The 15,248-nt window shown below is 26.5% G+C and overlaps 1 protein-coding gene across 1 annotated transcript; it reads left to right on the top strand.

Annotated features, from left to right (window-relative positions):
- Positions 1 to 1,025: 1,025 nt before the first annotated feature.
- Positions 1,026 to 14,461, top strand: LOC127277859 (uncharacterized). The gene is made up of 6 exons (XM_051299253.1): positions 1,026 to 1,539; positions 4,667 to 4,706; positions 7,942 to 8,005; positions 9,109 to 9,342; positions 9,425 to 9,557; positions 11,552 to 14,461. The coding sequence occupies exons 2-6, from the start codon at positions 4,681 to 4,683 to the stop codon at positions 13,735 to 13,737; spliced, it is 2,643 nt and encodes an 880-aa protein (XP_051155210.1). The 5' UTR covers positions 1,026 to 1,539; positions 4,667 to 4,680; the 3' UTR covers positions 13,738 to 14,461.
- Positions 14,462 to 15,248: the final 787 nt, after the last annotated feature.

Genomic DNA, 15,248 nt, shown 5'->3' with positions numbered 1-15,248 from the left:
TATAATAAATATGTACAGATATGCCTACACTTTTTTGCCCTTTTTTAACACACGTGTTGTCATGGAAATATGTGCGTTAGATAAAGACAAAAAAATGTAGGCATTTCTAATCACAAGTGTATCACTTTTTTTTATTAGGCTTTGTCGTTCATCGAGATATTTTGAGTTCGAATATGACGTCAGATTGCTGAAGGGAAATAAACAGACGACACAATGTTATTCTTAGAGGAGAAAATTTGTTTCAAATTTTATCAATTTTACTCATATTTTAAACGTGGAAAACGGTTGTTGACATGAAAATAAAGTGTGTGATGATAATTATTTTATTCAATTGCATTGGTGGATTCTCTGAATTCGTGATTAAATATAAATTTTGAGGTTCTGGGATTTTAAAGTGGGAATTATATCGCAGCAGTCAAAAATTTCAAGTTAGTAAACAAATTTTCCTAACTTACAAAGTTATTTTTAATTAAAAATTCTGAGATTTCGACAATCCTATTTGATCAAATACCTCTCACAATTAGCATAACTCTATTTACTTTTTACTACATGTCAAGAAGTATTTTCCATGTTTAAAATATGAATAAAAGTAATAAAACTGGAAACCTTTTTTTCCCCATAAAGAATAACATAGTCTCATCTATTTGTTTTCCCTCCAGCTACCTGATGTCACACGTAATGGTACGGTCACAGCTCACGGATGCCTGCGCAGGCAGCCTCCCACCACGCAGGAAACGTACAAGAATAAGAAAGACAGAAAATTCAAATTTAAATCTATTGACTCTCTGATTGGATCTTACAAGTTGCCTGTGCAAGCCCCTTCACTGCTACCTGTACAGGCAACCGAGGTGTGCAAGTGCCTCTAGAGGGGGTTCTACAATAGGTGCAAAAGGCAAGTGCAAGTCTAAGAAAACCATCTTCGTCTCCGAAATGAGGCTTTTACCGCATTTTTTATATACTGTATACTCGGGATGTATGCGCTAAAAATCTCAATTCGGAAACGGCCCAAGAGTGCAAGAGAGATAAATAGCGCTTATAGTTTTTTGGACTAGCACATGTCTTTTCACCTATTCTGGAACCGCCTTTAGAATCGGCTCTGACGTCACAAATAAGACAGCCTAATTTACATGGTTTATGCATTTTGCAGACGCTTTTACGCAGACTTGGAATTTTTTGGTCAAAATTAGTTTCTTAATTTTTATGTTATTTGTTGATTATACACGCAATGTAAATATTCTCATTACGATATATATGTGTCTGATAAGTTTTTAAATTTAACACATTAGAATTCCGCGCTGCCTTCAGTGTAGTGTCGTTTTAATTTTGCGCATTACTATATTACGGAAATTATTTCCGGTCTATCGATATAAAGTTCTTCCTGTCCATTTCCATATATACTGACATTTTTCTGCCTCGTGGTTATTCACTCATTTTCGGATTTTGCTTTTTTCTGTGTGTATTCTATAGTGATTTGAGTTTAATTAATATATTAATTATTATTCAATTTTTATCCTGCTAATTTGATCTCAGTTTAAAAAGGTAAGTTTTTTTAAAAATATTAAATGTATTAGTAAAACGGACAGCAAACTTATAAAACATTTTATTGCGACTATGGCTAACTTAATTTTGTAATTGTATTAATTACTTTCATTGTGTCAATTAAATAGTTCTATTTATTAAAAATTAATTTTCTAGTCATTTTTTTTATTTTACGTTACATTTTAAAGACTTTGAGATGATCTTTAATTTACTGTAAACTTTCTTAGGCAAGAATTTTCGATGTGTCTATTTCGCCAGATAAATAATCTGAATAAATTAATTTGAAAAATTTCTAATTTACGAAATAATATAAATAAAATATTATTTCACTAACAGAAAATAAATAAAGTAAGAGAAAGAGATGAAATAAGATGAGTTCTGAAAATTCAAAAAAAAATTTGTGATTTACCTAATGTAATATTTTAAACATTTTTAGTACATATTTTACGATACTGAAGTACGCAACGTTTATGATAAATGATTTTTTAAACATAATTTTTTAGAATGAGAAATTCTATAATTTTTTGTAGGTATACAATTTAATATTTTTTCGTGTTAAATAGAAATTGATTTCCAATCGTTGATCATAAACGTTGCGTACTTCAGAATCGTAATATTTATCTAATTTTAATATCTTTGGTTTTATATATAATTAAAATGATTCTTTTCATTTAATCATTAGAAAGACTTCTAATTACATTTTTATAACTTTGTAAGAATTGTCTGCAAACTTTTTATGACAAAAGGATATACCTACTCTCAAAATTTAAACCAGTGAAAAAGTCACTGATATAAATATTCAAGATTCTTTGTCAAACTCATAAATCGGTTTAATTTCGTTATCTTTAAAATTTGTGTACAATCTTAAAATAAAATACAATATAAATATGATATAATGTTTTAATATATAATCCTGTATAGAATCTAACATAAATCGAATCCTTCATAATTTTTCTCGCAAGATACTTGATAAATTAACGCTCACAAGTGATTTTCATGTACTTCCATTTAGAAAAATGTTATTATGAAATCGTAAGCAAATTAAATTTGATTTTCTTATTAATTTTATATTAATTCTAAGTATAAAATATAACACTTAGATATATATTATTTTCTAGCCAAGAGAATAAAATGAAAATTCTCTTACAGTTACTTTCATCTTAATAACTTCACTGGCAGATCATTCCAATTGGCGTTCCTATTTAGACTAATTTTTTTAGTTAATTTTAATTACCAAAAATTAATATTTTTATATTTTAGACATTAGGGAATAAGAATATGACAATAAAAATTAATAATTAAAATTATTCAACAAATGGTGTTCCACATTTACTTAATTCTTATTCAATAAAACTCTAAATTTTTCATTGAAAAATGATATTAATATACATACTTTCTTTCTAACTTGTACAATGTAATAAAAATAATAATATAAATATAATATTACATATTTTATATATAGTAATGGGGTAAAATTCCTCTTTACGATCAGCAAAACAATTTGCTTCCTCGTGGAGAAAGCATTAACATTGAAATAAACATACAAAAATAATATAATAATATAAACATTTGAGTACCTATACATTTGAGTTAAATTAAAAGAATTAATGGAAGTTAAAAAACCAAAAAATTCACATTATAGCTGAAATTTCTAAAGATTAATTAAAAATAATATATAATTTATAATTATTTACAATTATATCTATTCGTTTCAATGCAAGGAACACAATTATTATATATTTAAACTTGAATTTAAATAAATACAAAATTTTTTAGCTAAAATGTGAATTTTTTATTTTTTAACTTTCATTAATTTATTAAATTTACCTTAAATGTAAACTTTATATATACCAATCGATTCGTTTTCATGCAAGGAATACAATTATTTCATCTATAAACTTAAATTTAAATAATCACAAAATTTTATAGCCAAAATGTGAATTTTTTATTTTTTAACTTTCATTAATTCTTTAAATTTAAATTAAAGCTATACTTTATATATACCGATCGATTTGTCTTGACGTAAGGAATACGATTTTATTATATATAACCTTAAATTTTTCTATTTAAAAATTTTTTTGATTAAAAAAAAATTTGGAAAAAAGACGATAAATTTTTTTTGGGGTATTTTTTAAAATCCTTTGGTCAGTTTTGAGATATTAATATGATAAATAAGCCTACCAAATTTTATCTAAATCCATTAAAACCTGTTAAAGTTATCTTCTAAACAAAAAAGGGATCCACACACACATACATGCATCCGGACAATTGATCAGGATCTCATATAACATGTTTCTTTATAAAGAAAAATTTGTTTCCGCCACTTTGAAAAGTTTTATAAACGAAAGGACTACAAAGCTTCTTCCACGAGGAAGCAAAAAGGACCGAACTTAAAATAAAGTCAAAAAAAAATTTAATTCTCAAAAAAGGGTCAAAATTTGAATTTTTTGAAGTTTTGTTTGCAACATTCGAAAGAGCAGGAAAAAACCTTTCGAAATCATACTGGTCAAATTGTTTTTCTTCATTCTGTGTAAAAGTTACTAGTCTTCAAAAATTCACTGTTTAAATTTTTCAAAAAAATTCAACTCCCTCCCTCTCTGACAGTTTTTGAAAAAACGTAACAATACTTCGTGGTTAAAGTACTCACTCCTAGGGCTAAAGTATGTGCAAGTTACAGCCCGATCCGATCAACTTTTGTTTCACTTAGTACGCAACAGGCATTTTACCCCTAATATATAATCATTTTTATATATTAATAATTCATAATAATAATTATTATTATTGTTATTATTACATTTTACAAGTGAGGAAGTATTATTAATATCATTTTTCAATGAAAAATCTGAGTGTTATTGAATAAGAATTGAGTAAAAGTGGAATGACATTTGTTGAAAAGTATTAAAAATTGCTGATTTTAACGTCCAAAAAAATATTGATAACCTCAAAAAACCGAATTTTTATTGTCATATTCTTGTTCCCTGATATGTAAAATATAGAAATTTTAATTTGTGGTAATTAAAACTAACGTATACTTTTAAAAAATGTAGTCTGAATGGGAACACTCTGCCAGTAAATATGTATTTCATTTGTGAAATCACTATATTCATAACTTTAATTTCACTTACAGGTGTTTCGCACAATATGAGTGGAAGACATAAGTATAAAAGGTATATTTTATTGCTTACATGTATATTTTTAACAATTAAAATACATTTTCTATAATATTGTATTTAACATTAGAGAGACAGGGACATAAACTGATTCCCTAAGGAAAAAGTTAGAAATATTTTTAAGAAAATAAAAACACTAATAACTGTTATGGTTATTACAAGCTTTATATACCGTACTTCTATTTTATATAAAGACATTTTAAATAGAAACTAAATAAAAATCTTTCAAGTAGAATATCAATTTACGAAAGTATAAGGCAGTGGAATAACTTAAAATTTTCTGTGGATTTACTAGAGAATGCTTTAGATATTACTTGCTTATAGAAAACAATGATTAAAAATTAAATACTGGAAAGTAACTTATACACATAAAGATAAAAAAATTAAATTAGTAGACACTTTAACTACTTTCCACTTAACTATTTAATAGTACTTGAAATGGAAAGGTTTTTTTTTACTTTTTCGAATGGTGAATAAAATTTTTTAAACAAATTTATCCTTTTCTGAAAATCAAAAATAATTAAAAATTTTATTTTTAAACGAATCTTTATTATTTTTTTATCACTTAAAGTGAAGCTTAAGATGTATACTTTTAATAAAGAAACAAAACAAAATGTCTTATTATGAGTAATTAGGGTCAGTTTGGGTAAATGGGAACAGGGGGTAAATGGGGACAAAAGGTTTTGGAGCTTAATTTAGAGTTTTAAAATTAAGTTCAACATCAATATTTTAACCTCAGATCACCTGCAAGAGATTTTGAGTATTGCCAAGCTTTTATCTTGACAATTGGCAGCAAGATAAAAAAAGTTATCGCACAATGCATAAAAACTTTAAAATCAAAGTCAAACTGTTTCAGTATTTTGTCGAGCATTTCGAAGAAAACAGACTTAAAAATTATACCAAATTTTTTTCTTATTCCTTATGACTCCCATAACAGAAATTCACTTGAATTTTTGATTTTTGTCAATTTGGTTAATAATGACAAGCTGTCCACATTTACCCTAAGTTTTCAAATTTTTGGGGTAAATGGAGACAGCTTGTCATTATTAATCAAATTAACAAAAATCAAAAATTCAAGTGAATTTCTGTTATGGGAGTCGAAAGGAATTAGAAAAAAATTTGGTATGATTTTTAAAAGTCTGTGTTTTTTCAAATGCGAAACAAAATACTAAAAGAAAATAAAAAAATTTCAATTGGTTCAACTATCATATATCTACTACAAATTTTTTAAAAGTTTTTTCATCCTTTAATACAGTAATATACTTAAGGAAATTTTTTTAGTAAAACTTTCTTAGAAACTATGCTGTCCCCATTTCCCCCAAATTTTATGAAATTTTCTAAATTTTGGGGTAAATGGGGACAGTCAGTTTCATGCGTTTAAAGCTTATCTAAAATTTTTTCTGCTGCATAAAATTAATCCTGGGAATGTAAATAACAACTTAAAAAAATAAACCAGCAAATATTACCTTTTAAAGGAAGAAACTTACGAAATTTGTGAAAAATAGCGATTTTGTCCCCATTTACCCCAACTAACCCTAATTAACTAATTAATGTTAAAAATAAAATATTTTACATTCGAATAAAATTAGTGTGACTTTGAATTAACTAATGGAAGCTTATGTAATTTTGCATGCAACGAGAACCCTACATGAAATATTTTCGACAAGTAGATTTTTAATAAACAATTAATCAACATTGAAATGGTTTATGAACATACAAACATTCCTAATTAGAGTAGAGTAGGGCAAGAACTCCACATTTTCAGTTTTCGAACTGTGTCAAAGGTCCCCGAGTCGATAATGACAAAAACCAAAGAAGGTTTGAAAGATAGACTCTTTGGCTACATTTTACTCCATTGACGCAAGTTCCGATCTCTTCATTATTTCGAGCTACAGCCATTTTACGCTACCCTTGCAAGTGAGCCGCCGGAAAGTAAAAGGGCGCATAAAATTTGTACGGCCGGCCAACTCGAACGGCCGTACAAATTTCATGCGCCCTTTTACTTTCCGGCGGCTCAAGTGCTGATCTCGACCCAATACTTGGGGCGAGATCACCAGTTATCTTTTTTTTGAAGTAAAAATTAAAAAATTAATTAAAAATCATTGGAAAACATTAAATAAATACGAATTATCACTATTTTATAACACTAAATTTATTTTAGAAAATAAAATCTTTTATAATTAACAATTAAATTTTTTTTGGAAATCGCAAAATAAACCACACCATCACATTCAGAAGACTCAAATTAATAAAAAATAATTGCGTTAAATCTTTTTTCGTGAAATTTTTTTCAAAATAAAATCGCGAAAATTAAAAAATAGTTGTAAAATGAGTTTTGATTTCAGTAATCACTCTGTCATTCGATTGTCATTAATCGGATCGAAACTCAGGGCATATATGCACACTGCTATAAGTGACATTTACGTGAAACGACAAATTTCTAAGTCATAGAATACGAAAATAAAAGCCAAATAGTGATCTCGCCCCACTCTACTCTACCCATTGTGAACTTATAACAAAGTTTTACAATAAAATATTAATTATTTCATTTTAAAGCTTTTACCTTGACATCAAACTCTATATCTAAAAATGAAATTAAAAAATATTAATTGTTTAATAAATATGTTTAAACTAAAAATATTCAATTCTGTTGGAAATTTCAAACTGATGTAATTTTGAACAAAAAAGCTTAATAGTGTGACAAAGTGCATTTGAGAGCATATATTTGTTTAAAATCAATCTATATTTTAAAAAGTGTCAATAACTTGAGAACGGTTAGTTTAAAAAAATGTAAAAAGAAAAATTGTTACATTTTGTTTGTAAAATTATAAATTAGTAAATAGTTTAAAAAGTAAATGATAATAAATTAAATTAATAAATGATTTATTATTATTATTCTATAAATAATATCGTCGTCAATAATTGAACTGCCAACGACCAAAAGGGCTTACGCGAAGTTTTCATTGGCTCCTGGAATATCTGGAAACTCGCTGAACGCGGGACCAACGAAAGTCACGCGTAAGACCTTTTGGTCGGTTCAATTGTTGTAGACCAATTTTCATATTATCTTATAGGTGATAAAATATGCGTTCAGAAGTAAGTCTAAGTCAATTAATTTTTATACGCTTATTTCTTAAAAAATGTCAACAGTTAGAAATTTGCTAATAAATGTTAAGCGAGAATGTATAAAGGTAAAATTTAATTAATATATATATATATTTATTTCTTAAAGGGGAACAAAGGTGCCCAGAAGTACTGAGTACAGAGAAAGAAGGTTACGTGAGGCTGTTAGGGAGGTAATGGAACTTACAGAACGTATTAGTTTTAAGACATATTGTTGCGTATCACACACAAAAATGAAAGTTTTTAACTTCATGGTAAAGAACTACTATTTATTTGCATATTGTCATGAAAAAAGAATAGTTTTAATCAGATATACAGAATAGTAAACATCTATTCCTAATGAACCTAAATTAATTTGAAAATTATAATTTTACGAAATTTATTGAAAACAATGCGAAATCAAGTAAAATATTAACGAAGCTGAAGTACGCAACGTTTATGATAAACGATTTTTAAAGAAATAATTTTTTAAAATGAAAAATTCTATAATGTTTTGCCTAAAAAATATTTTTTTACGATTTGTTAATTAATGAAAATTACAAGAAATATTTTTTAGGCGAAAAATTATAGAATTTTTCATTTTAAAAAATTAATTCTTTAAAATCGTTTATCATAAACGTTGCGTACTTCAGCTTCGTAAATATTATGAATCATTATTTAGATTTTTTAACTCTCAGGGTACTAACTGGGTTAGCATAACCCAGGTGAAAATTGAGGTCAAAAATTTTGAAACTTAAAGAATTATCTCTGTTTTGAAAGTTTCATAAGATTTCCAAATTTGTATTTGAAATTTTTGTATCATTATTTTTGACTAAGTTCTCCAAGTATAAAGGCACTGTACATGTCTAAAAATCTTCGAAATACAACATTTCAGAGATCAAATTGATTTTCAACTTCGTGTATGTCCAGTCTGTCTGATTTAAAGTAGTATTATAGTTTGCAAACAGTAAAATAAAGTTCAAACAAAAAAATTTTTCTCGTTATTTTTTATCAAAGTTTGACGCTGTATTTTCACAATTAAACAATGAAAAAAAAGTCAGGAATAGATATTTCTCATGTGCCAAAATGCGCTTTTTCGAATAGTATAAGAAAATTTTGTAAATTTTCAAATAATTAAATTATACTTGTTTTTTAAATAAAAATGGCGCAGTGTGCATAATTACACTGCGCTGCATTTTGTTCTGTAACAATTGTTATAGTTCAGTAAACCTAAAGTGGATAAAGCGTCCATAAATTAATTTTTAAGAAAATATTTCTAAATATAAATACTTTACAGATATCTACAGACGAATCAGATTCTAGTATAGAATTGTATTTGAATGAGGGAAATTCTTCCAGCCTGCAAGAAGAAATGGTACTAAAAGAATCTAGTAGCGAATCTGAATCAAGTACAGAATCGGATGGAGAAATTACTGGATACCCCATAGGTATTGAAGACGTCATACAGCAAGATGCTGATGAACAATTTTCAACAAATAACTTAAACAGCAGTGAATGTGAAATGGACAAAGTATGTAAAATATTTAATACTCTCCAATTTTATTTTACTTTATTGATGAGTTTTTGATTTTGAAATAAATTTTATTATTTAGATGGTCATGGAAGTATGCAGTAAAGAAAGTAGTGTAACAGAAATGAATACTTCAGTTAATTGGGACGATTCCAGAATGGCAAGCTTTATAAAAGTTGTTCAAGAAAATATTGATGAAGATGTTGAAGAAGAAGGTATTTCAGGTTTTCTTCATGATGTAACCTATATCAATTTAGACCTGAATAATCTATTGTTAATATTGTATATAGAGATAACTAAATAGAAGTTAAATCACATCTCAGATATATGATCTTAACTTTCTTTCAGAAGAAGCATTTAGGGTTATAAATAAATGTAATAATTATGATTAAACTTTTTATTTTTCAAGATAATTGCATTGAAAAATTCTTATACTATTTTCAATCATAAATTTTTATAAATTAATTTATAAAATAATGTTAATTTGAAGATTTAATCAAAATTGATATCTTATGTAAAAAAAATTTGATTATTAATTTTGATTTGTTATTTAATAACATACCTAGGGAAAGGTAAATTATGCTATCGCCTCCACAGCACCTGAACTTGAAGCAATATTTCTAACATTGACTCAATATTACCATTATTTCTGCAATGTTGCTGCAATATTAGAATACATTTTCAACTTCACGTTATAAATTGAACTTTTTCGACTTTTTTTTACAAAATTAAAAAAGTAATTAATTATTTAAATGAAAATCAATTTTTTTGAAATTCAAATATTTATCTGTCAATTTTGTAGAACAACTCACCAGCCGGAGAGAACCGCTCACCCAAAAACTTTTCCGTGTAGAAATAAAAAACGATCATCTTTTAAAAATAAGATGGACGTGTAAAGTATTTTATAACATTTGATGTATTCCACTCCAAAGTGAAAATCCATCCGTAATTGCATCTCCGATTTATTTGAGATTTTTTTTCTTTTAGTACTAATTGAGACTAGCTTTCATAAATTTTTTCAAATTTTTTCAGCTAGCCGTTTTCGAGTTATATAATTTTGAAAATTGGAGAATTTTCATGACTTTTAATTTTTGAATGCTCATAACTTTCTTAAACATGCATCAATTTTAAAAGTTATTTTTCTTTAAAATGTGAGTTTTTAAACGTACTTTAAAAAAAAAGAAATTTTCTTTAAATGATATTACTATTAAATTTTGAAGTTTTAATGATAAAAAGTCATTTTTCTCATTTGACGTATTGATCGATTTTTTTCAAAAAAACTACTTTTTACGAAACTTTTAAGCCTAGGCCGGTAATGGGTAATTTTGAATTCTTTAAAATATTTTTGGTTTTTTCTGTACTCCGTACTTTAATGTATTTTGATGCGCTGATTACGAAAATCATAGTCATAATATAATATCATAGTCATCATAATCATCACAATACCCGAAAATTTGATTTTTATGTTGAAAACCATGAAAAAGTCCAAAAATTTATGGTGTTTACCATAGAAATTAAATTTTTTAATATTGTCACTATGATTTTCGTAATTAGCGCATTAAAATACATTGAAGTACGTAGTATACAAAAAAACCAAAAATATTTTTAAAAATTCAAAAATTTTTGAATAATTCCGAAAATGTTGTAAAAATTGTTTACCTATTACCGGCCTAGGCTTCCAATTTTTTTGAAAAGAAGTAGTTTTTTGAAATAATTTTGAAAAAAATCTATCAGTATGTCAAAAGAGAAAAATGACTATTTATCATTAAAACTTCAAAATTTAATAGTAATAACATTTGAAAAAAAATTTCGATTTTTTTTAAACAACGTTTAAAAACTGACATTTTGAAAAAAATAACTTTTAAAATTAAAGTATTTTTAAGGAAGTTATGAGCATTTAAAAATTAAATGTCATGAAAATTCTCCAATTTTAAAAATTCCATAACTCGAAAACGAATTGCTAAAAAAATTTGAAAAATCAGAGAGGCAATTGCAGATGTACTTTCACTTTGGCGTGGAATACATCATATATAATTATTAATATCCAATTGAAATTTTTTCAAAGTCTGACAATTCCACTTGGAAGGAAGAAAGTTAAGTTAATTAAAATGAGTTTGTAGATTTTTGTACTTTATATACCGTAGATTCATTCTATTTTTGTGTAAATTTACCTATTGAAATGATTTTTCATGTTTATATTTTATTAAAGGTGCGCAATACGATTTTACTACATTTCAAACTGATGAGGAGATTTCGGATACAGATGACGAAGTTAAATCTGTAGAAGAAAAAGGACAGTTTGAATACCTTAACACATTTTTGGATGATGCAAATTTTAGTAATTCAATCGAAGTACCAGTTAATAAAAATATTGGTGAAGTTTTGATGATGTTATTGCAATACGCTTCAGCCAATTCACTTTCCTTAACTGCGATTGAAAACCTATTTAAGTTAGTTAACTGTATTTTCTTAAAACCAATAATTCCAGAAACGAGATACCTAATCGATAAATTATTTAATCCAAAACATTCTAACACTTATCATGCACTATGTGATAATTGTGGGAAAAGCTTAGGTACATTTACTTCTTCTGACACATTTAAAAAATGTGATCTGTGTAATATCGAGGTAAATGTAAAAGATTCTAGTTATAATAATTTTTTTGTTACTTTAGACCCTTCAAACCAAATTGCTGACTTATTAGAAGCGAATGGCGATTATTATGATGATGTAATGCATAGTAGCGTATCTAAAAATAAAATCATTAAAAACATTTATGACGGAAAATTGTATCGGCGTTTTGTAAAAAGTTTAAACAGTGATGATCATAATCGATATGTAACTGCCGTGTTTAATACGGATGGAGCTCCTTTATTTGAGAGTTCCACATTTAGTATATGGCCTATTTATATAATGCTGAATGAACTACCTATCCATGTAAGAACAAATAATTTAATTGTTGTAGGCCTATGGTTTGGTAAAACAAAACCAGATATGAATGTTTTTCTGGATCCCTTTGTAGAAAAAATGAATATACTAGGAGACGAAGGTATAACATGCACTGTAAAAAACAAAAAACAAATAATCAAATTGTTTTGCTTAGTATGTTGTGTGGATTCCGTCGCCCGAGCACCAATACAAGGCCTAACACAATTCAACGGGAAATTTGGATGCAACTGGTGTAAACATCCAGGTGAATGGGTTGTTAATGAAAAGAAACCTAACTCGGGCTGTTCAAAGTATCCATGGATAGATCAAACAGGGTTGCTCAGAACGGAAAAAGAAAGCATTCGTCAAATGAAAGATTGTACGCCTAAGAAACCAATCTGCGGTTTCAAAAATCCATCAGTATTGATAAATTTAAATAAATTTAATATAATTAATGGGTTGGTTCCTGACAATATGCATATTATAAGTGGAGTGGTCAAACAATTTACAACCATTTGGTTAGGAAAAAAAGGTTCTTCTTCCAAGATATTAACGAAATTAGAAGTAGATGAAATTAATACCATTCTCGAGTCAACGAAAGTCCCGCATCATGTTGGCAGACTCACGCGATCTTTAGCAGATAAAGAGCACTGGAAAGCTCGAGAATGGGAAAATTTTCTTCTTTACTACAGTGCACCAATTATGTGTAAATTCCTTGATAAAAGGTTAATGGAACATTGGTTGAAGCTTGTTGAAGCTATACATATTCTGTTACAATCGGAAATTTCTATTGATGAACTTAATCGGGCTGATCAATTATTACATGAGTTTGTATATGATACTGAACGCTTGTATACAAAAGTTGCTATGACATTTAACGTACATATTTTATTACATCTGGCACGTAGTGTCTTAAATTGGGGACCTTTGTATGAGCACTCTGCATTTGCATTTGAAGCAGGCAATGCAAAGTTGCTCAATGTAGTTCATACTTCTAAAGGAGTTCATAAACAAATCTGTCGACACATAAACTTTAACTCTAGTTATGCATTCTTGAAGAAAAAAGTTGAGCCTTTTGCAACATTTGAAACAAAAAACTTTTGCTCCGAAATAAGTACATCGATGGTCCAAAAAACTGTAAAACATTCCACAGCGCGATATTTTGGAAAGTCTTCATACATATCTTCCGCTTTGGTTGATAGTCTAAATCTTTCTGATATGTCTGGTTCTTTTAAAAAAATGATAAAGGACGGTTGCCTTTATATGTCATCTTTAATTCAAAATAAAAGGTCAGACAATTCTTTTGCAAAACTAAAGGATGGTACTTACGTACAAATAATATATTTTATTGCAGATCACCAAAATGACAAGGAGTACACTGTATGTCGTAAATTAATTACTCAGAATGCTTTTCCAAATCAATGCGCATTTTTGAAAAAAATTAATTCAGTAAAGAAAAAAAAATAGTTGTAAATACAAGTGAAATCATTAAAATATGTGTACATGTATTAGTTCGCAAAAAACAATATATATGCGCTTTACCAAATTTATGTTCCTATTAAGTAGCATTAAAAAATAGTACATTATAAATTTTACAGAAAAAACTTTGCGATTCCTTAAACAGAGAATTATCAAAAATCTGAAGCGTTATAAGTATATATTTTATCAATAATATTTATTGTATTTTTTACATATTTTATAAATTGATAATAATTTATTGTAAGACATATTTCAATTGCAAAAATTGTATTCCTTAACCTTACTTTTTATTGTGATAGCATCAATTGTTAATTTAATATTTTAAGGATACAGAAATATATTTTAAGAACAAAAAATTAATTACAATCATACTGTCCTTTACATAAACAACTTTTTTATAAAAATGTATTTATTACTTCAATAGTTCTAAAAATTGTTTATATTAACAATTAATTTTTATACTCTCATATCACAAAAATTTACGTCAAATTAATCTGAAGCTTAGACTGTAACTTTTAAATATTGCATTCCAAGGCTTAGATTGGTTAAGAGCAATGAAAAGAAATAAATAATTATTAATTTTTAAATAAAAAATATATTTTTATATGTTCACGATGTAAATAATATTATAATTTTGTAAAAAAGAATTCTATTTTATATTTTCGTTTGTTCAGATGAAACTTAATAGGAACGAATAAATATTAGAAAATAATGGAAATTGTTCATTATCCTCTTAAACATTACAGATTTGTCAACAAATAATTTGTTTTTATATGGTTTCATATCAGAATTTTTTATTCAAGAATCGAAAAAGGATTTTATGTAAAATCTTACATCAGATTTTGTATATGATTTTATATAGGAAAATCATATTCAGGGATGAAAAGATTTTACATAAGATTTCATGTCAGATTTTATGTCAGAATTTTTTATTCAAGAATTGAAATAGGATTTTATGTAAAATATTACATCAGATTTTGTATATGATTTTATATAGAAAAATCATATTCAGAGATAAAATGATTTTACATAAGATTTCATGTCAGATTTTATGTCAGAATTTTTTATTTAGGAATCGAAAAAGGATTTTATGTAAAATATTAAATCAGATTTTGTATATGATTTTATATAGAAAAATCATATTTAGAGATGAAATGATTTTACATAAGATTTCATGTCAGATTTTATGTCAGAATTTTTTATTTAGGAATCGAAAAATGATTTTATGTAAAATATTACATCAAATTTTGTATATGATTTTATATAGGAATATCATATTCAGAGATGAAAAGATTTTACATAAGATTTCATGTCAGATTTTATGTCAGAATTTTTTATGTTTTAAAAATTAAAAAAGGATTTTATGTAAAATCTTACATCAGATTTTGTATATGATTTTAAATAGGAAAATTATATTCAGAGATAAAATGATTTTACATAAGATTTCATGTCAGATTTTATGTCAGAATTTTTTATTCATGAATTGAAAAAGGATTTTA

Source organism: Leptopilina boulardi, unplaced genomic scaffold (genome assembly GCF_019393585.1).
Source record: "Leptopilina boulardi isolate dan_hultmark-lab unplaced genomic scaffold, ZJU_Lbou_2.1 LbouV2_188, whole genome shotgun sequence".
Classification (NCBI taxonomy): Eukaryota; Metazoa; Arthropoda; class Insecta; order Hymenoptera; family Figitidae; genus Leptopilina; species Leptopilina boulardi.
This window is presented reverse-complemented; position numbering and strand designations above follow the sequence as displayed.

Coding starts and splice junctions, on each gene's coding strand:
- LOC127277859 (XM_051299253.1), top strand. CDS start 4,681: ATGAGTGGAAGACATAAGTATAAAAG. Junction 9,343..9,424: donor GTGAATGTGAAATGGACAAA/GTATGTAAAATA, acceptor TTTATTATTTAG/ATGGTCATGGAAGTATGCAG. Junction 9,558..11,551: donor TGAAGATGTTGAAGAAGAAG/GTATTTCAGGTT, acceptor ATTTTATTAAAG/GTGCGCAATACGATTTTACT.